The sequence below is a fragment of the Eucyclogobius newberryi genome, unplaced genomic scaffold (assembly GCF_026437365.1).
Source record: "Eucyclogobius newberryi isolate DKJ021-1_F unplaced genomic scaffold, fEucNew1.0.hap1 SCAF_7, whole genome shotgun sequence".
NCBI lineage: Eukaryota > Metazoa > Chordata > Actinopteri > Gobiiformes > Gobiidae > Eucyclogobius > Eucyclogobius newberryi.
Window position 1 is genome coordinate 30,689,568 of NW_027316389.1, and position 23,823 is coordinate 30,713,390.

The window sequence follows — 23,823 nt, forward strand, 5'->3', positions numbered from 1 at the left end:
TGTTATGTCACTGTTGGTCACTGTTGGTCACTGTTGGTCACTGTTAGGTCACTGTTGGTCACTGTTAGGTCACTGTTGGGTCACTGTTGGGTCACTGTTGGTCACTGTTATGTCACTGTTGGTCACTGTTGGTCACTGTTGGTCACTGTTAGGTCACTGTTGGTCACTGTTGGTCACTGTTGGTCACTGTTAGGTCACTGTTAGGTCACTGTTGGTCACTGTTGGTCACTGTTATGTCACTGTTGGTCACTGTTGGTCACTGTTGGTCACTGTTAGGTCACTGTTGGTCACTGTTGGTCACTGTTAGGTCACTGTTGGTCACTGTTGGTCACTGTTGGTCACTGTTGGGTCACTGTTAGGTCACTGTTGGTCACTGTTATGTCACTGTTGGGTCACTGTTAGGTCACTGTTGGTCACTGTTGGTCACTGTTGGTCACTGTTGGGTCACTGTTAGGTCACTGTTGGTCACTGTTATGTCACTGTTGGTCACTGTTGGTCACTGTTAGGTCACTGTTGGTCACTGTTGGTCACTGTTAGGTCACTGTTGGGTCACTGTTGGGTCACTGTTGGGTCACTGTTAGGTCACTGTTGGTCACTTCTGCTCCTTTTATATCCCCGTGGGTTTTTGCTGAGCTGCACTAAAATCAATAAATACTTAAAGATGAGTCAGTGAAGAGCGAGCTGCAAATGGATGTCACTAACAAAAGCCAAAAACCCAAGACTTTACACCACAAATGAAAGTAATCTAAATATCGAAACAATCAGGTCTTTAATATGTTGTCAGTGACATCCAACTCGCTGTTTGCTGCGTGATCTGTTTGTGTTCATTACTTTAGCTTGACTTGGCCCAGACCCTATGGGATTGTTAAGATTAACACCACAAGTCCAAATGTTCAGAGCTTGAGCTTGAGCTTTGAGAGTTTGAGCCTCCTGATGAATTCAAACATATTAGAAAACAGAGAGGGTTTCACACTAAATGATAAAAGTGGGTGTAACTATTTTAGCATTTTCTTTTGTCCCAGATATTAATGGAAAAGATAGTTTGATGATTTATTTAAAGAAGAAGAAGAACCAAACTTAACTTATTTTTGTGAAGTTTAAATTTAAATTTGAAAACAGCTTTGTTCAAAACCCTGGAGAAGGTTAAAATCACCAAAATGCCATTATAATGAATATGTTTGGTAACAAGCCCATAGAGATATAATGGGGCAGAAGTAGGAACAACAACAGTGATCTAGCCGGGCTCTGTTGTGCACAATGTTGTCTTGGTTTAATTTGGTCCAGGTTTAGACATAATTTAGTACTTGTTTTGCCTTGTTGAGTGATGTTTTAAAGTGACATAAAGTAAGTAAATCGCTGCAAACATTGTATTTTTAGATTAGAAAACGTTTAATATGCATTGATTTAGTTGTGAAAATATAAATTGCTCTACAGAGCTTAAATGCTGCAATGATGCTGATATTTGATGTCAGTACATTACTCACAATACTAATTCATTTGATATGTCATTTAAAAAAATAGAAATAGTTCTTGTGAAGCTCCTATGATCAGCGCTGTCAGTTGAAGGGCAGTTTGGGGATCTTCCGTTTGAGGCTGAGCGTAGAGTTGACTTGTTGGGCCGACAGCAGAGTGTGCCACTGAGCCACCGGGCGCCGGGGGTTGGACAGCATGTCGGCCCAGTGCCTCAGCTGGTTCCCCGACGCGTCGCAGCCCAAATAAATCTTCCCTATGGCGTCGTTACGGCTCACCGCGTCGTAGTCCCACACCGCGATCACCAGATTCACCCTCTGGAAAAGACGTCAGTGTTGTGATCAGTGTGAGAAGTGGGACTGAACATAGCTTGGAAAAGATGGAAATTGTTAAGAGTTTGGGATTGAACATAAAAAGAGCTGACGTTATGGGCAAAATCTGTCATTTTTCTGATCAAAGCGCAAATCTGTTAAAGGTTTGAAGATTGAACAATACACTGCTAAATCACATGTATCTATAGAAGTCTAAACTACAGGGTCAGAAGGTTTTGTGTGTGAAAAGACCCCATGAAAACAGAATAGTGTTGTGTGTGCTGAAGACATATTGACTAAAACTTTTCTTTTTCTTTCAATGATCTATTGTTGTGGCAGCTATAATCATGATCAACTGAAAGAAACATTGAATAATCCTGGCACTCCTGGAGATAATGATAATCCAGTTGAAGCCAGGTAGATTCATCTTTACCTGGATCTGTTCAAAGGTCACAGAGAAGGTAAAGGACTCGTTGTAATATGGAGCCAGAGTCTTCTTCTTGACAGACGTCTTTCGCTTCTTCCATTTCTTCTTGTCCAAGGTTAGCTGCACTTTCACGTACGGATCTACAAACACAAAAAGTACTTTCTAGCAATATGTACTAAATAAACAACCAATAATTGTATTGTTAAATTTAAACCATTATTGCAAATTAAAAATGTATATTTTAATTATGAAAATGCTTGTAATCTCAGCTTGGTCCACTAGATGTCAGCCTTTAACTCCATGTGGGAAACCTTGCATACAGCATACAGTTATAAATATATCCAACAATACCCTTATTTTTATAGATTTTTAAAATGTTAGCTTTTGCATTGTATTAGCTCGTTAAGAATAGAGGAATAAATAATGCATCTACACAGAATTCCAAAAGTAAAATAACAGTATTGTAGTAAAATGCGACCTTTGTTAATAGGAATCCTCAATTTGGTGGAAAATGTAGACTAAAAACTGTGAATAACCTGAGCTTCCTCCAATGTCCATAGATTTGAGGTTTTTAGCTTCGAGGATGACCACAGTCAGTTTGTTTGCTGTCGGGACGTATCGCAGAGAGAAACAAATTTCGCCCCGATTCTCCTCCTGAAAGATATATATTTAAAAGAGATTATTACACCAGGCAGTAACAAAATGAGACGTGGTGGTTTTCAAATGTTAGTACAGAAGTCAGGTTGTATTTTTCAACAATTCAAATGCTGCCTAAGACCTGGTTTGGACTTTGAGTTGTCTGGGTTAAGTACTGGCCTAGTACTTATGTCATTTTTCTGATGGACAATCGGGCAGCTCACTTGTCCTTATGTTGCCAACAACTTATGTGCAACGCCTTAAACCACTACACCATCGGCCAACACTGAATCATTTATTATCGTCTCGCCCCATATATTCAGACGTTTGTTTTAGACTGGACATTTAGAGCCAATACACACTGCACAGGACCTACTACAGAAATATAATCATATTTTTTCTGGTCAAAGTTTAAGACAGAAACGTGTTCATCCCAAGGACAAGATGGACAAACACAGTAGTGTATTTTATTCAGTAAGAAAAGCTGCAATGAGAATTACACTGTTGAAAGCAAACAGCGACGGCACAAAAGACACATAAGGCACTCAAACTCTGGTTTACAGTCGGCTGTGCATCTTCATCAAAAAGCATCACATGTTTGAAGACAGAGAGGTAAAAATTGTCATAGGGAGAAGGAATGGTTTGAAAGCGAAGCGAAGTGAAGGAGGACATTTTTGTTAAGAAAGAAAATAGGTTGTGCCATGGTCTTGTGAGGCTATTGTAGACTGAGGGGAGGTTGAAATAGGATACAACCTCCCCTCAGTCTACAATAGCCTCACGAGACCATGGCAGAATTCAAATCAGTCAAATGCTAATGACTCTTGACAGCTCTGAATAAAAGAGTGTAAATGCTGCTGCTCAAACTATTTCCATCAGATTGAAAATGACTTTTGGATAGAAATTGAAACGACTTAATTTTAACCATGGACCACTCCTGGACGAATGAGGAATTACACTGACTTAACAACGTGAGAAAAGACAATAGTGCTGTCTTAATTGTATTGTATTACTAAACTCATTCCTTGCTGGTGTAACTTTGAGGATTTTGACCTCCTGTAAACTGACCTCAAATTTGGAGGGTTCGCTGAGGTCCTGCCACTCCTCGATGACGTGGTTCAAGTCAAAGTTCTCCAGCTGCAGTCTGACCTCTCCGATGATGTTGTGTTTGGAGAATCGGTTAAAGTCGTACACCTGCATCACCACTGTAGACTCCATGAGAGAGGCTTTAGTCATCTGGAGGAAAAACACAACATGAGCGTCACAATCTTATCTGATCAATTGTTAAAAGTATTTATTTTCGTTCACATAACATACAAAGACAGAAAATACAATCATGGCACATCTAGTTCAACAAATAAGTCCCACATTGTCCAGTTTTCAAATTTAGTTCAAATGTAATTTTTTCGTTTTGCACATTTCTATTACATTTTATTTGGGATACAAATATCTCAAAGTCTTCTTATTGCAGTATTGTAAAAAGGTTCTGTTGTAGTCATCTGGACAGTTATTTTTAGAAAAACAAGATGTTTCGACTCTCATCCAAGAGTCGTCCTCAATCTGTAGATATAGTCTGATATTTCTAGATATTAGTCCTTCTCTGAGTAGGCCTGTACCTGGCAGAACCTGCTGACAACAGCCTGTCTTGTCGTCTTTGTACCCTAACAGTCCAGTAATGGGAAAACAAAATCCTATTGTAAACTGACTTTTGCTCCTTCATCCACGATGAGTACCTGATTATCATCTTAATGGCTAGGGCTTCTCCCGCCCCATGCCTTCAAAATACTATTGTATATGAGCTGTTAGTTGAACCTTAAACCTGCATTCATGTTTAAAGAAGGATTCTCTTTTTCCCCTTTTTCTTTTCTTTTTTTTAAATTGCCTTCTTGAATCTTGACCTCACTGGCTTCTAAAGAGTGGTTTGTGGCATTAAATGTTCTCAGACTAGATCCACAGATGAGACTTGGAGTCGAAACGTCCAGATATCTACAACTGAACCTGTTTCTACGATGGAACACTCGCACATGAACGAGGGATTACACCCACTTGTTATTGAAGTAAATATGTTTGGTGAAATTCTTTTAGTTTTCACATGTTTTCTTATGTTTATTTGAATTTAGGCAATACTAAATAATATGGTTTCATAGAGTTGAAAATTAAATGTGTCATTTATAATCATATACAGCGACCAGGTTTCTAAAGTACACACTTGAATAATAGATGTCATTAAAATTATGTATACTATAAAACAATATATTTTCATGTCTTTAAAACAAAACAAACAAATGTCAAAAGGGTAAAAAAAACTGACTTTGAGGTTACAGACAAAAAAATAGTCTCAATAGTTTTTGAGGCTATTTGAAGAGTCCTCTTTTGTGAATATTAAAACATTTCTGTCAGTTTGACCTGGAAAGTGAACTGCTCGTTGAAGACGGGTTTCAGTGTGTTCTTGAGCACTTTGGTCTCGCAGGTCTTGTCCTTGTCGGGGCCGATGAAGACTCTGACGTAAGGGTCCGAGCTGCCCCCCAGGTCCATGGCCTTGAGGCTGTCGGCCTGTTTGATCCTCACTTCTAGCTGCAGTAAACACAGTGTGCGTGAGAGAAGTGTGGAGTCGGACTGGTTCTAGAGTAAATATGTTTTTGTGATCACCTCAGACTGCGTAGTGTTGTACTCCAGAGAATACAGTAGCTTCCCGCGGTACTTTTTAGATGAGCCGTAGTCCGGATCTGCCACATCTGGCTGGACCTGGTGAAGAGAGAGAAGCAAGTCTGAGATAAAACATGTTTACTCAGATAACCACTTCCTCTGGTGTGGGTTCTGTTGCTTGTTAAGAAGATTGCGCGGATATCAGTAGATACCTTCTTTTTCGATTTCCGGAGCAAACGCAACGGGTTGTAGAACTTCCAAGATTGACGCTTCCAAGATTTCAAGATTCTCTTTTGGTCGTTAAAACAATAGACAACAACAACAACAAATACACTTTTCACAAGTCATTTTAAGAATAATCTTTTTCTGCTGTTCCAAATGTTTTTAGCTAACCTGGCAACCAATAAATACAAAATTAACAATAAAGATCCATCTAAAATTCCGGTTTATAATATTTAATTACATTTCATTTTACACCAGTAAATGGCAGTATCCCCCAGTCCAGCCTCCACATCCGTCAGGAGCCAAGAGAGAACATTCTGGAGACCAATAAAAGCAATTTTCTAACATTTAAAGGAGACATATGATGCTTTTTTCAGGTACTTAGTATTGAGGTATAACTATAAAGTGCAATATTGATCTAAACCGGCTGAGTAATAGAAATGGTTTTATTGACTTCACCGTAACAAGCAGAGGATTGTCATTTTGAAAAGGGGCTGCGTGACATTTCAGAAGTTTATTTTGGTCACTATACTTATATACTGTGTACAGTGATGCGATGATGATGATGATGATGATGATGATGATGATGAGGAGGAGGAGGAGGATGAAGGGGTGAGTGAAAGCACTGGAGCCTCAGTTACAGGACAAAACAGGATTACTCAAACATGCAGGAATCAATCAAAATACAACTTTGATTAAAGGTGTAAGAGACGATTTTTCGCCGATTTGAGAACTCGAGTGGAAGTGCGCATGCGCACTCACCCCGTGCAGAGAAAAGCCTTGCGGCAAGACGTGCGTTTGTTTATTAGTGCGACGGATCGCGTCGCATCTCTCGTCTCCCGTAGGTTTCCGTCTCTTCTGAACCAGCTCGAACTGTCTTTCTCTGTCTTAATTTTGTCCTTTACACTTAGGGAACTATATTATGATAGATCCATGCGCTTAGACACAGGGAAACGTGCTGCTCTCCTGAGGACGAGGCTGCAGGTGAGCAGCAGGTGAGTTCTATGATTGACACGTGGCAGGACTAATCGGCAGTCCACACCACGAGGAAATGAAATGAGGCCAAAAAATCATTCATTCCACCTTTAAACTAATGATGAGGAAACTCTGTTGTAACAAGGTTAAATATGGTTGAAATACAGTATATAATAGGTGTCCCCTTTAAAATTATTTAAGCATGGAGCTTCAATGACACACTATTTAATATCCAAAACATTTTTATGAAACACAGTTTTATAAACAATGAAACAAGCCTGTTTCTTAGTATCAAACTCGATTTTGATATTAAGGAACAGGTTTGATACTAGATACCAATTTCAATCCCAAAATGATAATTAAAAATGAATCCTTTTTTAATAGACAGTAATTAGGCCCGAGCGCCACAAGCTGGCGAGAGGCCTATTAGTTCTGTACGGCCGTTTAAAGCACGGCTGTCAAAGTGTGCACACAGTGCGCACAAAATCGAGCGTGAAGCGCTCGCTCGCATCCAAACACTCACTAACATACTCATGCACGACACGTCCTGTGCATACTAAATAGTAGTAGGAAAATTGAACATTACCGTAGTAAATGGGCAAATCCCGAGTGCTTTACCTTTACATGTAAAGTGCTTGTTTGCGCTCACAAAGTAGTTCACAAATACGTTCCCCAACTCATGCATGTTCCATGCATATAAGCATGTAATGCAAAAAATTTAACATTATTATTGTATAGAGGGCCAGTAACACAAAGTGGGCGGAGCCCACTCAAAATTAACGAAAGTACCCGTCAGTGACCAGGGACCCACACCTTGAGGTAGGAAAGTGCGAGACCAATCTTGGGATCAACCCCCCTATTTTTCACCCAGTGACCATCGACAGAAAGTCATCAAAATGTGTCCACCTCTAAAGGTTGTGCCTTTGCATTCTGGCTATCTCCTTTTTCTAATGTAAAAAAATTTGGCTCAAGTTTTACGGACTTTATGTGGCGTAGCCACAAACTTTTCCCTTTATATGTAAAGCAAAGGGGAGAAGACACGATAGCGTCACAGATTCAGCAGTAGGTGTAATAAAAGGAAAATTGGGGCGTGTTAGGCCGATCATCGCCGCTTGCGGCTATATTTATGAATTACTTTCTTTATGTCACCATGTGGTCTTATAGTAGTTTTGATAAAGCTAAAGCTCTATTTAACTGGAAAGGTCACATGTTATGTAATTTTTTTAGTATCGATACTAGTTTTGGTATCAATTAATTTGATTTTTGATACTTTTAACAACCCTAACAGAAACGAAGTCTCTACTCTCTATAAGAAAACTCTAAAATGGATTTGTCTGCAGCAGCGTCGCAATGTTTTTAAAAGGACAAAGAAAGAGATCATTGTATCAGCTCATATCTATGATAACTTAGCAGTTATTGTTTGCTTATTATGCTAAGAAGCTGTGAATCATTTATGAAGCCTTTTTAATTTATTCCTTTGAAATTGGCAGTCCAAAAACACATATGCCCAGTCTCCATGTTGGGCAAAGCATAAAGAAGGTGATTAATCTTACGAGTGCTGTCGTGCTGCCACTGTTCACTCCTTTCAGATCCATCTTCTCGTCTTTCTCCGGTTTCTTCTTTCTTTTCCGGCAGCACTTAATGCAGATGCAGAGTATGATAATAAGTAAGATCACTCCAGCCAAGACAAACAGCATCAACGTGAGCCATCGGGGCACTGCAGGGACAAGGACGGGCAGATGAAACCTGCTTCAGTTCACAGTCACTACATGAGGATACGTGAGGTCACTTACAAGGAATCTGGTCGAGGAAGTCATTGATGGAGGCCTGGATGGGGCCGATGGTGGCGTTGGTGTAGGTGGTGTTGGTGAAGCTGGTGACGTTGAAGGACCAGGGCGTGATGGGAGGGCGGAGCACGGAGGTGGAGTTTGAAGTGAGAGACGGCATGACGGATGAAACTGCAGAGAGGGAACACACGGACATGATGTGGAAGAATAGATTCAGAGAGGTGCTGAGTAGGAAGAGAAGCTTCCTCTCTGATCCGAAGGTTTGATTCCCACGACCAGCTGTGCTTAGGCTTGAGTTTGAAAAGTAGTGCTTGGAGGAAGGTCCGGCTGGTCCAACCAATGGAGCTCACCTGCCCAAGCCCCGCCCACTTCCAAGCCCCGCCCTGGTTAGTCCATTTCACATTCCGTTTCCCATGAAGTCTGGGGTCTTTTCAGTGAGGGATGCATATTGAAACAAACAAAAAGTGGAGGGACAATGGCCTACAACAGTCACTCCCACAGCAGTCACTCCCACAGCAGTCACTCATACAACAGTCACTCCTACAGCAGTCACTCCTACAACAGTCACTCCTACAGCAGTCACTCCTACAGCAGTCACTCCCACAGCAGTCACTCCCACAGCAGTCACTCATACAACAGTCACTCCTACAACAGTCACTCCTACAGAGGTCACTCCTACAGCAGTCACTCCCACAGCAGTCACTCCGACAGCAGTCACTCCCACAGCAGTCACTCCTACAGCAGTCACTCCTACAGCAGTCACTCCTACAGCAGTCACTCCTACAGCAGTCACTCCCACAGCAGTCACTCCTACAGCAGTCACTCCTACAGCAGTCACTCCCACAGCAGTCACTCCTACAGCAGTAACTCCCACAGCTTTCACTCCCACAGCAGTCACTCAGACAGCAGTCACTCCCACAGCAGTCACTCCTACAACAGTCACTCCTACAACAGTCACTCCTACAACAGTCACTCCTACAGCAGTCACTCCTACTGCAGTCACTCCCACAGCAGTCACTTCTACAGCAGTCACTCCCACAGCAGTCACCCCCACAGCAGTCACTCCCACAGCAGTCACTCCCACAGCAGTCACTCCTACAGCAATCACTCCTACAACAGTTACTCCCACAGCAGTCACTCCCACAGCAGTCACTCCCACAGCAGTCACTCCTACAGCAGTCACTCCTACAACAGTCACTCCTACAACAGTCACTCCTACAGCAGTCACTCCTACAACAGTCACTCCCACAGCAGTCACTCCTACAGCAGTCACTCCTACAGCAGTCATTCCCACAGCAGTCACTCCTTCAACAGTCATTCCCACAGCAGCCACTCCTACAGCAGTCACTCCTACAACAGTCACTCCCACAGCAGTCACTCCTACAGCAGTCACTCCTACAGCAGTCACTCCCACAGCAGTAACTCCCACAGCTTTCACTCCCACAGCAGTCACTCCGACAGCAGTCACTCCTACAGAAGTCACTTCTACAGCAGTCACTCCTACAGCAGTCACTCCCACAGCAGTCACTCCTACAACAGTCACTTTTACAGCAGTCACTCCCACAGCAGTCACTCCTACAGCAGTCACTCCTACAGCAGTCACTCCCACAGCAGTCACTCCCACAGCAGTCACTCCCACAGTTTTCACTCCCACAGCAGTCACTCCGACAGCAGTCACTCCCACAGCAGTCACTCCTACAACAGTCACTTTTACAGCAGTCACTCCCACAGCAGTCACCCCCACAGCAGTCACTCCCACAGCAGTCACCCCCACAGCAGTCACTCCCACAGCAGTCACTCCTAGAGCAATCACTCCTACAACAGTTACTCCTACAGCAGTCACTCCCACAGCAGTCACTCCTACAGCAGTCACTCCTACAACAGTCACTCCTACAGCAGTCACTCCTACAACAGTCACTCCCACAGCAGTCACTCCTACAGCAGTCACTCCTACAGCAGTCACTCCTTCAACAGTCACTCCCACAGCAGCCACTCCTACAGCAGTCACTCCTACAACAGTCACTCCCACAGCAATCACTCCTACAACAGTCACTCCCACAGCAGTCACTCCTACAACAGTCACTCCTACAGCAGTCACTCCTACAACAGTCACTCCTACAGCAGTCACTCCTACAACAGTCACTCCCACAGCAGTCACTCCTACAGCAGTCACTCCTACAGCAGTCACTCCTTCAACAGTCACTCCCACAGCAGCCACTCCTAAAGCAGTCACTCCCACAGCAGTCACTCCTACAGCAGTCACTCCTACAGAGGTCACTCCCACAGCAGTCACTCCCACAGCAGTCACTCCCACAGCAGCCACTCCAACAGCAGTCACTCTTACAGCAGTCACTCCTACAGCAGTCACTCCTACAGAAGTCACTTCTACAGCAGTCACTCTTACAACAGTCACTCCTACAGCAGTCACTCCTACAGCAGTCACGCCCACAGCAGTCACTCCTACAGCAGTCACTCCCACAGCAGTCACTCCCACAGCAGTCACTCCCACAGTTTTCACTCCCACAGCAGTCACTCCGACAGCAGTCACTCCCACAGCAGTCACTCCTACAACAGTCACTTTTACAGCAGTCACTCCCACAGCAGTCACCCCCACAGCAGTCACTCCCACAGCAGTCACCCCCACAGCAGTCACTCCCACAGCAGTCACTCCTAGAGCAATCACTCCTACAACAGTTACTCCTACAGCAGTCACTCCCACAGCAGTCACTCCTACAGCAGTCACTCCTACAACAGTCACTCCTACAGCAGTCACTCCTACAACAGTCACTCCCACAGCAGTCACTCCTACAGCAGTCACTCCTACAGCAGTCACTCCTTCAACAGTCACTCCCACAGCAGCCACTCCTACAGCAGTCACTCCTACAACAGTCACTCCCACAGCAATCACTCCTACAACAGTCACTCCCACAGCAGTCACTCCTACAACAGTCACTCCTACAGCAGTCACTCCTACAACAGTCACTCCCACAGCAGTCACTCCTACAGCAGTCACTCCTACAGCAGTCACTCCTTCAACAGTCACTCCCACAGCAGTCACTCCCACAGCAGCCACTCCAACAGCAGTCACTCCCACAGCAGTCACTCCTACAGCAGTCACTCCTACAGAAGTCACTTCTACAGCAGTCACTCTTACAACAGTCACTCCTACAGCAGTCACGCCCACAGCAGTCACTCCCACAGCAGTCACTCCCACAGCAGTGACTCCCACAGCAGTCACTCCTACAGCAGTCACTCCTACAGCAGTCAGTCCCACAGCAGTCACTCCCACAGCAGTCACTCCCACAGTTTTCACTCCCACAGCAGTCACTCCGACAGCAGTCACTCCCACAGCAGTCACTCCTACAACAGTCACTTTTACAGCAGTCACTCCCACAGCAGTCACCCCCACAGCAGTCACTCCCACAGCAGTCACCCCCACAGCAGTCACTCCCACAGCAGTCACTCCTAGAGCAATCACTCCTACAACAGTTACTCCTACAGCTGTCACTCCCACAGCAGTCACTCCTACAGCAGTCACTCCTACAACAGTCACTCCTACAGCAGTCACTCCTACAACAGTCACTCCCACAGCAGTCACTCCTACAGCAGTCACTCCTACAGCAGTCACTCCTTCAACAGTCACTCCCACAGCAGCCACTCCTACAGCAGTCACTCCTACAACAGTCACTCCCACAGCAATCACTCCTACAACAGTCACTCCCACAGCAGTCACTCCTACAACAGTCACTCCTACAGCAGTCACTCCTACAACAGTCACTCCCACAGCAGTCACTCCTACAGCAGTCACTCCTACAGCAGTCACTCCTTCAACAGTCACTCCCACAGCAGCCACTCCTAAAGCAGTCACTCCCACAGCAGTCACTCCTACAGCAGTCACTCCTACAGAGGTCACTCCCACAGCAGTCACTCCCACAGCAGTCACTCCCACAGCAGCCACTCCAACAGCAGTCACTCTTACAGCAATCACTCCTACAGCAGTCACTCCTACAGAAGTCACTTCTACAGCAGTCACTCTTACAACAGTCACTCCTACAGCAGTCACTCCTACAGCAGTCACGCCCACAGCAGTCACTCCTACAGCAGTCACTCCCACAGCAGTGACTCCCACAGCAGTCACTCCTACAACAGTCACTCCCACAGCAGTCACTCCCACAGCAGTCACTCCTACAACAGTCACTCCTACAGCAGTCACTCCTACAGCAGTCACTCCCACAGCAGTCACTCCTACAGCAGTCACTCCCACAGCAGTCACTCCTACAGCAGTCACTCCCACAGCAGTCACTCCTACAGCAGTCACTCCTACAGCAGTCACTCCCACAGAAGTCACTCCCACAGCAGTCACTCCCACAGCAGTCACTCCCACAGCAGTCACTCCCACAGCAGTCACTCCTACAGCAGTCACTCCCACAGCAGTCACTCCCACAGCTTTCACTCCCACAGCAGTCACCCCCACAGCAGTCACTCCCACAGCAGTCACCCCCACAGCAGTCACTCCCACAGCAGTCACTCCTAGAGCAATCACTCCTACAACAGTTACTCCTACAGCAGTCACTCCCACAGCAGTCACTCCTACAGCAGTCACTCCTACAGCAGTCACTCCTACAGCAGTCACTCCTACAACAGTCACTCCTACAGCAGTCACTCCTTCAACAGTCACTCCCACAGCAGCCACTCCTACAGCAGTCACTCCCACAGCAGTCACTCCTACAGCAGTCACTCCTACAGAGGTCACTCCCACAGCAGTCACTCCCACAGCAGTCACTCCCACAGTAGCCACTCCAACAGCAGTCACTCTTACAGCAGTCACTCCTACAGCAGTCACTCCTACAGAAGTCACTTCTACAGCAGTCACTCTTACAACAGTCACTCCTACAGCAGTCACTCCTACAGCAGTCACTCCCACAGCAGTCACTCCTACAGCAGTCACTCCCACAGCAGTCACTCCCACAGCAGTCACTCCTACAGCAGTCACTCCCACAGCAGTCACTCCCACAGCTGTCACTCCCACAGCAGTCACTCTGACAGCAGTCACTCCCACAGCAGTCACTCCCACAGCAGTCACTTCTACAGCAGTCACTCTCACAGCAGTCACTCCTACAGCAGTCACTCCTACAGCAGTCACTCCCACAACAGTCACTCCTACAGCAGTCACTCCCACAGCAGTCACTCCCACCGCAGTCACTCCCGCAGCAGTCACTCCCACAGCAGTCACTCCCACAGCAGTCACTCCTACAGCAGTCACTCCCACAGCAGTCACTCCTACAGCAGTCACTCCTACAGCTGTCACTCCAACAGCAGTCACTCCCACAGCAGTCACTCCTACAGCAGTCACTCCTACAACAGTCACTCACAAAGCAGTCACTCCTACAGCAGTCACTCCTACAGCTGTCACTCCAACAGCAGTCACTCCCACAGCAGTCACTCACACAGCAGTCACTCCTACAGCAGTCACTCCCACAGCAGTCACTCCTACAGCAATCACTCCTACAACAGTTACTCCTACAGTAGTCACTCCTACAGCTGTCACTCCAACAGCAGTCACTCCCACAGCAGTCACTCCTACAACAGTTACTCCTACAGTAGTCACTCCTACAGCTGTCACTCCAACAGCAGTCACTCCCACAGCAGTCACTCACACAGCAGTCACTCCTACAGCAGTCACTCCCACAGCAGTCACTCCTACAACAGTTACTCCTACAGCAGTCACTCCTACAGCAGTCACTCCTTCAACAGTCACTCACACAGCAGTCACTCCCACAGCAGTCACTCCTACAGCAGTCGCTCCCACAGCAGTCACTCCTACAGCAGTCACTCCTACAGCTGTCACTCCAACAGCAGTCACTCCCACAACAGTCACTCACACAGCAGTCACTCCTACAACAGTCACTCCCACAGCAGTCACTCCTACAACAGTCACTCCCACAGCAGTCACTCCTACAACAGTCACTCACACAGCAGTCACTCCTACAACAGTCACTCACACAGCAGCCACTCCTACAACAGTCACTCACACAGCAGTCACTCCTACAACAGTCACTCCCACAGCAGTCACTCCTACAACAGTCACTCCCACAGCAGTCACTCCTACAACAGTCACTCACACAGCAGCCACTCCTACAACAGTCACTCACACAGCAGTCACTCCTACAACAGTCACTCACACAGCAGCCACTCCTACAACAGTCACTCACACAGCAGTCACTCCTACAACAGTCACTCCCACAGCAGTCACTCCTACAACAGTCACTCCCACAGCAGTCACTCCTACAACAGTCACTCACACAGCAGATGGAGGAACATGGAATTGGACATATTACAGGGAATAGATGTAAGAGTGACCTGACTCAGGACCTCCATGAGACACAGTAACATCTTTATAAAGGTAGATTGTTGAAACTTGCAGTAAAAAATACTGTTTTTAATCATTTGGGATGGCATGTCATTTAATTCATATTAACGGTCCAAAAATCAGATTTTTTTAGGTTTTTAAAAAAAATGATGACGTGTGTTTTCTCGTGCTCTAAATGAGTGACAGGAAGAATGGATCAATCACAGTGAAGAAGCAGATACAAAGAAACATCACGCCAGTAGGAGAACGTGTTTTGCGGTTAAATCATACGCTTGCTAGTTTCCAATCGATTACAGTGTCCTTAGGGGCTAATTCAAGTGTAAGGATTGTATTCTATTGTGTTTTGCAGTTGTTGATGAAGGTTTCCTGCTGTAGTGACGTCCAAACTGGAGCAGGTCTCCACCATGAACAAACAGTGTGATTCAGACTGCGATAACGACCCATGAAGAACTGTTGGGAAATCTCGTTTTTCCAGTCACGTTGTTGCAAAATGCTCAGTTATTTAGGATTTAGGATTTATATTTATGGCAACGATTAAAAGTGTGTCTTGTTTATGTTCAGAAATTTGTATCTGTTGTTAGTAAGATAGAACAAAAGAAATTTACATTGATCATTCCTTTCCATACATTCCTTTCCATACATATCTCCCAGCCCGACATCAAATTCCATGATGTTAAGGGGCAGTTTTAGTAAAAAGGAAGGAAATTGTGCCAAACACTGGCTTGCTTTGATCAGGGAAAGGAAATGTCCCCTCTCTCCACCCAAACGCTCCGTGTGCACTTAAGGCTGCAAGTGCAGATGAAATCTGCTCGGTTTTGAGGGTGAAAAAACTAATGCTAAGTTCTTTCAGCATAGCAAAACACACAGTGGAACAGTGCAGTTTGATGCAGTATATAAATAAATAATCAGTAAGTTTAATTTGTCATAATTTTTAAAAATAAATTACATTCATTTATAAGTCACAATTCATTTACAATTACAATTCAATTACAATTCAATTACAATTTTAAACGATACCAAGGAAAATGTATCACCAAAATCTCAATTACAATGTCAATATCAATATCTCAATCATAATGAAAATGAAACGATATTTTTAAAACAATATTTTCAATTCAGAACCATGTTTCTCTAGTAAATCCATGGGCTCTTTACAGAGTTCTAAAATCTGAGTTTGTCAGTATCGATGCCTCCTCATGAGTATCGTCTCTCTATTTTCACGAATAGACATAATTTTGTTGTCTTGAATTAGATTATGTAAAATCAACTTTAATGAGCTATTACTTTGTTGTATTGATAAAATATTATATATTGTTCCATCATCATCATGTTCTCTCATCATTAGTTTACTCAAAGTTTTGATTGATTACATTTTAATCCTGTTTAATCCTGCAACTGATGCTCGAATGCTCAGAAAATCCCTGTTTTCACCTCTGCTCACTTGTATTTAGCTGCTATTATTTGAACAAATAATAAATAAGAAAAACATGCTATTGCAAATATGAGGCAGGACTTCTCATTTCTGCAGAATTTGTTTTAGATCAGTATTGTGGTTTACAATGAACAAAACGTTAAAGGATGTTCTACTTATGTTGTAGTTTAATACTAAGTAACAGATAAAAGCATGTTTTCTATAGGGGAAAGTTATAACTCATGACGTGCAAACAACTCCAGGCGATTTGTCGGATGAAATCAAGTGTTCATGAGTAAACTATTTTTACATAAAATGTAAAAGTAAAACTGTCAAACATTGGCTATACTGTATTTTATTAATCATTTGAGATCCAAATCCAATCAAGATTTATTGTGATTTTGGTCCATTTCTGTTCCAGTGTACAGCCCCAGGCTGTTCTGCATGGATTACCATTGTGCAATGTAACTATTAGGAGAAAGATTGCACCAAAATTAATCAAAATGAATAAAAATGTGTAAGGATTGAATTTGTTGTTTTGTTGTTTTATGCCTTAATGTTATTAATAAAGAGTAAATACATATTCAAAAACCTACCAGTAACAATGGCTGTTCAGAAAAAGGATTTGGTATCATAGTGTCCTTTCTGGTCCATTTGTTCTCTCGGCTGCATGTCCTATGTATTTGACTTTAGTCCATTGTCAGCCGTGCGGCTCCAGCTCCTCTGTACCACACCTGAAGATCACACACAGCACGTCAGTCTTTAAACAGAGGTGGCGCTGAGGCAAAAAGCTCATTTTGTATTCTGCTTGACAGGTTCCTTGTGTCAACACTAGAGGGCAGTATTACATATATACAGTAATGAATACAAAGAAAATGTTCAAGAATGTTTACATTTCCACTGCGTGTAAAGTATGTAGGTGAAAATGGTGTATTACTGATACATCAAAGGAATAAAACAAAACAACGACAATTATAGCCCGATGATGAGAATCTTCATTAAAGCATATGAATCACAACTTACAAGGGGAATAGTATCTAAAGATGATTGTTTAAGTAAGTTCTGGACAACCAATCTACTAAATATATTAAATCTACTAAATACATTGAAATTAAATTAAAAAAGGGGGTAATTTTGTTTCGACGGACGAGGAATGGGAAAATGTGTGTACTTCACATTGGAGGACCACAAAGTCTCATGTTGCAGGGAATTCTGTCGGGAAAATGTGACCCTTTTTTCATAACACCATGTCAAAGTGGCCACTGCTCACAGGGAGGGGCTGAATGTGCATGTGGCACATCATTATTATGTGTCCTGTTGCGCATAAATACTGGGCAGAAATCCACAAGGCAATGCAGACTGTTATGGACATCACCATCCTATTTCAGAACAATGTCCCCCTGCTATGGACATAATGGATGGATACCTTTGGGACATACTTCTGGCATCCAAAAATGGATGACACAAACTTCTATATTAAGGACTGGACTGATGTCATAATTAACATATGCACAATGGAAAAAAATAATTATTTAATAAATTAGAACTACGAGGCATCTACAATATCAAGGTTGTGTTCACAAATATTTTACAAGATATAACTTTTAATCAGTGGACATTCCAAATGTAAGTGAAACTAGTAATAATCAAAAGATGTATTGTTGAAAAACGTACTCAGTGCCATTGTCATTTTGGTGATAATTAACACGACAGTGTTGAGTTCTCAAAAAATAAAGTTGATGCTTCTTTGCGCAAGATGAGCTCAAATTAAACAAATTAATTGAGGCCACAAATAAGATTATTTTCCTAAAAGTTCCCAATTGCCTAAAATGCAGTAGAATACAGAAATGAAGGTGTATTTTTGACCTCTTAAAGAGTTAAACTCTTTAAGATTGATAGATCGATTGATTGATAGATTGCTCTAACATAACACAGAAAAAAAGGTGTCCGAGGCACCAGCCGCCACTGGTGTACAACTACAGAAGGTGGTGGCAAATGCACCTTTTCAGCTGCTGCCAACCGCCATTGTTGTTGCTGCGTTGCTTTTAATGGAGAAAGAGGAAAGAGAAGGAGAGAGAGAAAAAAAAGGAATCCACAGGAATCCAAAGGAAAGGTAAATGCTGCCAGCCGCCATTAGAAGCAACGACATCATAACATGGACAATGAGGCCACATCCTCAAAGATGGTGACATCTTCTTCTTCTTTGGTGTTTTATGGCGGTTGGTATCTAAGTGTTATATTACTGCCACCTAATATAGGTGGTCTAATCTACATCTAGACTCTCTAAACATTCAACTTCATTCTTCTTCTTTGGTGTATTTTGGTCTTTTCAATTCCACTGGATGCTACACTCCCCTTTTAGAATCTAACTTTTCTTCTTCTTCTTCTTCTTCTTTGGTGTTTTATGGCGGCTGGTATCCAAGTGTTCCATTCCCGCCAGACTTTATTCCTCAGACTTTTCGTAGTTGTTGTTGTTGTTGTTGTTGTTTTATGGCGGTTGGCATCCAAGTGTTGCATTACCGCCAGACTTTATTGTTGTTGTTGTTGTTGTTGTTGTTGTTTTATGGCGGTTGACATCCGAGTGTTGCATTACCGCCAGACTTTATTCCTTAGACTTTGTCGTAGTCCTAAAAGTTCTTCTATACACACAGAGAAGCAGGTGCAACCACATATCAAAGCCTAAAGAATAGAGCTGTACATCAAAGAAGGAGAGGAAGATGAAGAAGAGTCAGCCCTGGAATCAAGCCGGTAAACAGAGTCTCAGCAGAGCGGATACTAACACCAATACCAAGTATTTTTTGTGGTTTTAGACCTGATGAAATGGCAGAGGGGTTTATTTATCCAAGTATTTTTTAGCACATTTATAGGGACATCTTGTCAACTGTTTATTGCCTGTATGGATAAAAAAGACCAGGAAAATTGCTTCTGATAACTAAAATAAGATGATTTGCTGATCTATTAGTAGTCGAAATCTGTGTAATTTAACTTGATACTTAGTTTAATACTTCTACTTCAGTTTCTTAAATGAAATACTTTTTACGTGAGTATTTTTGCCCTTGTATTTGTAATCTTTCTGTGACAAAAACGACGACTCTTCCCCCACGGTCCGCCTCACACATCCCCCATCACTGACTTTATTCCTCAGACTTTGCCTCAGACTGTCGTAGTCCGTAAAAGTACTCCTTCCATTGCTTTGGTGTTACAAAGCCCATGAGGTCATAATATGTCTTTGTGACTAGAATAGTTGTTGTTGTTTCAGAGACCGACCGGCTTTATTCCAGGGAGACTCTTCTTCATCTTCCTCTCCTTCTTTGACGTTCGGTGCTTCCACCGTACAGCTTTATTCTTCAGGCTTCATTCTATAGGCTTTAATATGTCCACTGACGTCGCCGCTTGGTAGCCGTGCGTCTACGAGACTGGACGAGGACAGGAGACCACCCCCACCCCCACCTCGTCACTCTGATCACTCTGACTCCCCAAAAGCAGACCCCCATCACTCCGACTCCCATTTAGCGCCTTTAGCCTGTTTTCTATATCTGCCCAATCAAGCTCCTTTGTTCCAAGGAATCTCCCTGCAGCTTTAGCAATGATCCTGATCCTTTCAGTTCTGCTTTGAGTCTGAGCAGCACAGTTTACAACATCCACCATAAAGAGTACAAAATCCTCTCTATCCACAACCAGGGTATTCTCATTAATTCTGGAACCTGCACACTTGGGACCTCCACTCTTGAAACCGTCACACTTCTTGGGAGCCACACTGGCCTTTCTCATTTCGCCCTGGCTGGGAGCAGCGCTGGCTCCTCTCTCTGTATTTACTCTAAACTCGTTACTTGAAACTTTCTTGACTGCATCTGCATAGGATACACCTTGAGAGACCTTTATTTTCTGCACCTCAGCAGCTCTTTTGCTAAACCTGCATCCCCCGTAGGCAGAGCTATGTTCTTCCCCACAGTTACAGCACTTCAGTTTTGCTCCCACGTCACACTTCCCATACTCGTGATCTCCTGCACATTTACCACATCTTTGCCTCCCTCTACAGACCGCCGCAACATGCCCAAAGCGCTGGCACTTAAAGCAACGCAGGGGCGGTGGAACATATGGCCTAACGTCATGGCACATGAACCCAATGAACACCTTACTAGGCAGGCACCTCCCTTCAAGTGTTACCATTACCGACAAGCTGTCACATCTTACCCCAGACCGGGTCACCTTCAACCGCCTAGCGTCCACCACCGTAGCTCCAGTCAAATTCTCCTTAACTTCATCCACAGACGTCGCCGTAGGGACGCCTACAATAACTCCTCTGACCGTGTTTCTTTCAGCATCAGACACAAGAATGTCCTTTCCACCCAGACGTTTAGTTCCAATCGCCTTCCGTTGCTGAGCCGCGTCCTTGCACACGACCAGCAGCGAGCCATCTCTAAGGACACTCGCACTCTTGATCACTCCCACAGCTACAGTTAGGCTCTTTGACAATGCCACTGAATTCCACTCCTTAAAGGATGCACTATCCTGTGCAAGCTTTATGATCACCTTACAGTCTCTGCTCTCACCCCGGATATCAATAGCTTCAGCCTCATCCTGCTGCTCATTCCCAGAACCCTCGGACGAGCTAAGGGACTTTTTACGTTTCCGGGCACGTGCAGCCAGAAAAGGCTGCTCCTCCACGCCGTCCAGAACGTCTTCGACCACCGATCCACTCTCCTCCGCCATCTCCCGTCTCTCCAGACCGGAGACTAGCTCTTCTTCTTCTTCTTCTTCTTCTTCTTTGGTGTTTTATCCTGCTCGTATCCAAGTATTACATTACTGCAGTATGAGTGCGTTTATATTTCATTGTCTTCAAAGCCTGTGGGGTCAAAGTGGAAAGAATAATACAGCAATTACCTGCATTATGAGGTCACCCAATTGGCCATAAAACACCAAAGAAGAAGAAGTCGAAAGAATAAAGTCTAAAGGAGATGTCTAAGATGTACAACTACAGGTCTTTCCTTCCTGCTGCTGTCAGACTTTATAACAAACACTGTTAGTACTGAACACTCGCAATACTGACCTAACCATGTGCAATTCTGTCATATGTGCAATTGCTGACGTGATTCATGTGCAATTACTGTGACATTACTGTGAAATTCATGTGCAATCTATGTGCTGTCGTGACACATATTCATGTGCAATTACTGTCGGGATCACATGCAATGGTATTTATTTATTTATTTGTCTATGGGAGTTTTTTATTTATTTATAGGAGATCTTCTACTGAAAGTGTTTTTCAGACTTCCTATAAGTGATCTGTTCTTCTGGATCTACCTCTGTATCTACCTGCGTTGCACCAATGAAATTTCCCCATGTGGGACAATAAAGGAATATCTTAATCTTAATCTTACAGTAGGTGGCGGTGATGTAACACTTGGATACCAAACCGCCATAAAACACAGTATACGAACTACAAACAAGTACAAGAAGAGACTCTTAACCACAAAAATGGAGAACTCTAAACGATACACAATTTCCTTGGGCGGCAGTAGCTCAGTGGTAGAGTGCTCGTCTTCTGATCCAAAGGTCGGCGGTTCGACTCCCCGCTCAGTCAGAGCGGTCAGATCCACTGGCCCGCAGGTTGGCGGTGCGATCGCAGCTGCCTCATGTGAATACTGCCGTTGTGTCCTTGGGCAAGACACTTAACCCAACTTGCCCCCCAGTGTCTGCGTACATCTGGGGTGTGAATGTGTGTGTGAATGGGTGACTGGTTCCTTGATGTAAAGCGCTTTGAGTACCTTGACGGTAGAAAAGCGCTATATAAATGTGACCATTTAACCTTGATGAACAAGGTGGCTATTAACTACAAACATGAAATTTGTGAAGTATTTGGCAGAAAAACAATGCTTGCTGCCTGTAAAGTTCTTTGAGAAGGAAGGTTCTCTACACAATCCATGGTTGGCGATGCGTTTTACGGTTGGTGATTTTATCGTTGAGGCAGAAGGACCAACCAAAAATATTGCGAAACTACTGGCAGCACAAAAGGTTCTGCCCGATCTGCGCCGTCTACCCCCCCCCCCCACCTGTGGAAGAAAACAAAATGTATTGGAAAAGAGGAAAGAATCGCTGTGGTGTTTGGAAAATACTACCCCAGTTCAAGCCTAACGATAACTCAGTGAGTTGCTTGGATGAACTGTTGCATCACTGGCGAGGGAAGCCAGCTCAGTACAAGATGGAAGTGGACCGAAATACCTCTCCTTCTACTGTTTATGTCCAAGTAACTGTGGCAGACCAAACAATGGTGGGAACAGACTACAATAAGAAAGAGGCCAAAAGAAACGCCTCAGCCAAAATGCTTAATTCCTTTGGTTACAACTTCCCTTATTTTGAGCCACAACAAATGCGTGTGATTCAGAACAATCATGGCACAGACCAGGGGTGTGAACCACCACAAGGAAGGCTTTTGGGAAATGTCCCAGAGCACTCAACTGCAGTGAGCCAACAACAGTCACCTGCTGTTACTCAGGACACCATATCTGAGACTGCCACAAATGATGAGCCCCAAGAGGAAGAGGAGGTCCCGCCTCCACCAATGAACTTGGTGCTGCCTGTGGACATACTGTCCAAGTTGGCCTTCATTGGTGTTATTAGGGAAAACAATGGCATCATAGATTGGCGTGAACCAACACCAACATACCAGCCTGAAGCTCAGACCATCACTCCACCAGAACCAACTGAAGCTACAGATGAGCCAGAGAACCAGAGAGAAGTCAGGCCAGCAGAAGACATCCTGCAGCAAGAAACAAATGAAATGGCCACAAAAAACATAGAGCCTGAAAAAACCTTTGTGGTGCACAGAACCGAAGCAACCATGTCTAGTACAGAGCATGTTACCACACCTGATGTCAACTCCCCACCTGAGAGGAGCAACCCCCCTGTGCCCCCTTATGAACATCAAGTGTCATCCATCCTGACACACGCTTTGGTCCAAAAAATCTTGGCTGAATCCCACAGTTGCCTTGATTGTGACCTAATCGCTGTCCGTCTGCACGGAAATATCAAGGAGCACAACATTATCAATGGTGATCGTGACATCAGATTTGAAGACTTACAAAAAATTGGTAAAAGAGCAGCCAAACATCTCAGAGAGGAGTTTGGCACTGTTGACCCGCTCCTGAAGGCTGCTCATGCAGATACTGCAGCTTTTGAAGCAGCTGTTGTGACCCATCTTAATATCCAACTGAGAACCTTAAACAACCGGCCCAAGTCTGCTCTGTCGCCCTTCTTCTCCAGACTGAGGAGGGTGTTCACTCTTACTTAGGCCCGTAATGGGACAAGAATTTGGATTTACAACCATTTCTATAGAAAGAATGGTTTCTTTTCAATGCATTATTTTAGGAAATGTATGGCTTGCCGTTTATTTATTCATGTTCCTTAAATATTTTATACTTTAGGAGGGTTATGTATTTTTCAAATACAAAAGAGGAATGAACAAAAAAAAGAAAAAGAATGGACCTTGAGTTTTTGGGGGCCGTACAAAAAAGAAGTGTTATGGAGCCACAAAAAATGAGGTATGATCATCTCCTTTTTATTTATTTTTT

General features: G+C 43.9%; 1 protein-coding gene across 1 annotated transcript; it reads right to left on the reverse strand.

Annotated features, from left to right (window-relative positions):
* Positions 1–1,404: 1,404 nt before the first annotated feature.
* syt8 (synaptotagmin VIII) lies at positions 1,405–16,981 on the reverse strand. Its single transcript, XM_072434904.1, has 9 exons — positions 16,849–16,981; positions 8,478–8,642; positions 8,238–8,401; positions 5,491–5,586; positions 5,248–5,415; positions 3,910–4,077; positions 2,745–2,862; positions 2,215–2,348; positions 1,405–1,787 (listed from the first exon to the last, which is right to left on the reverse strand). The coding sequence occupies exons 2-9, from the start codon at positions 8,629–8,631 to the stop codon at positions 1,557–1,559; spliced, it is 1,233 nt and encodes a 410-aa protein (XP_072291005.1). The 5' UTR covers positions 8,632–8,642; positions 16,849–16,981; the 3' UTR covers positions 1,405–1,556.
* Between the last annotated feature and the right edge of the window lie 6,842 nt (positions 16,982–23,823).

Coding starts and splice junctions, on each gene's coding strand:
- syt8 (XM_072434904.1), bottom strand. CDS start 8,631: ATGCCGTCTCTCACTTCAAACTCCACCTCCGTGCTCCGCCCTCCCATC. Junction 5,416..5,490: donor ACAACACTACGCAGTCTGAG/GTGATCACAAAA, acceptor TGTTTACTGCAG/CTAGAAGTGAGGATCAAACA. Junction 2,349..2,744: donor GGACATTGGAGGAAGCTCAG/GTTATTCACAGT, acceptor TTGTGTTTGTAG/ATCCGTACGTGAAAGTGCAG.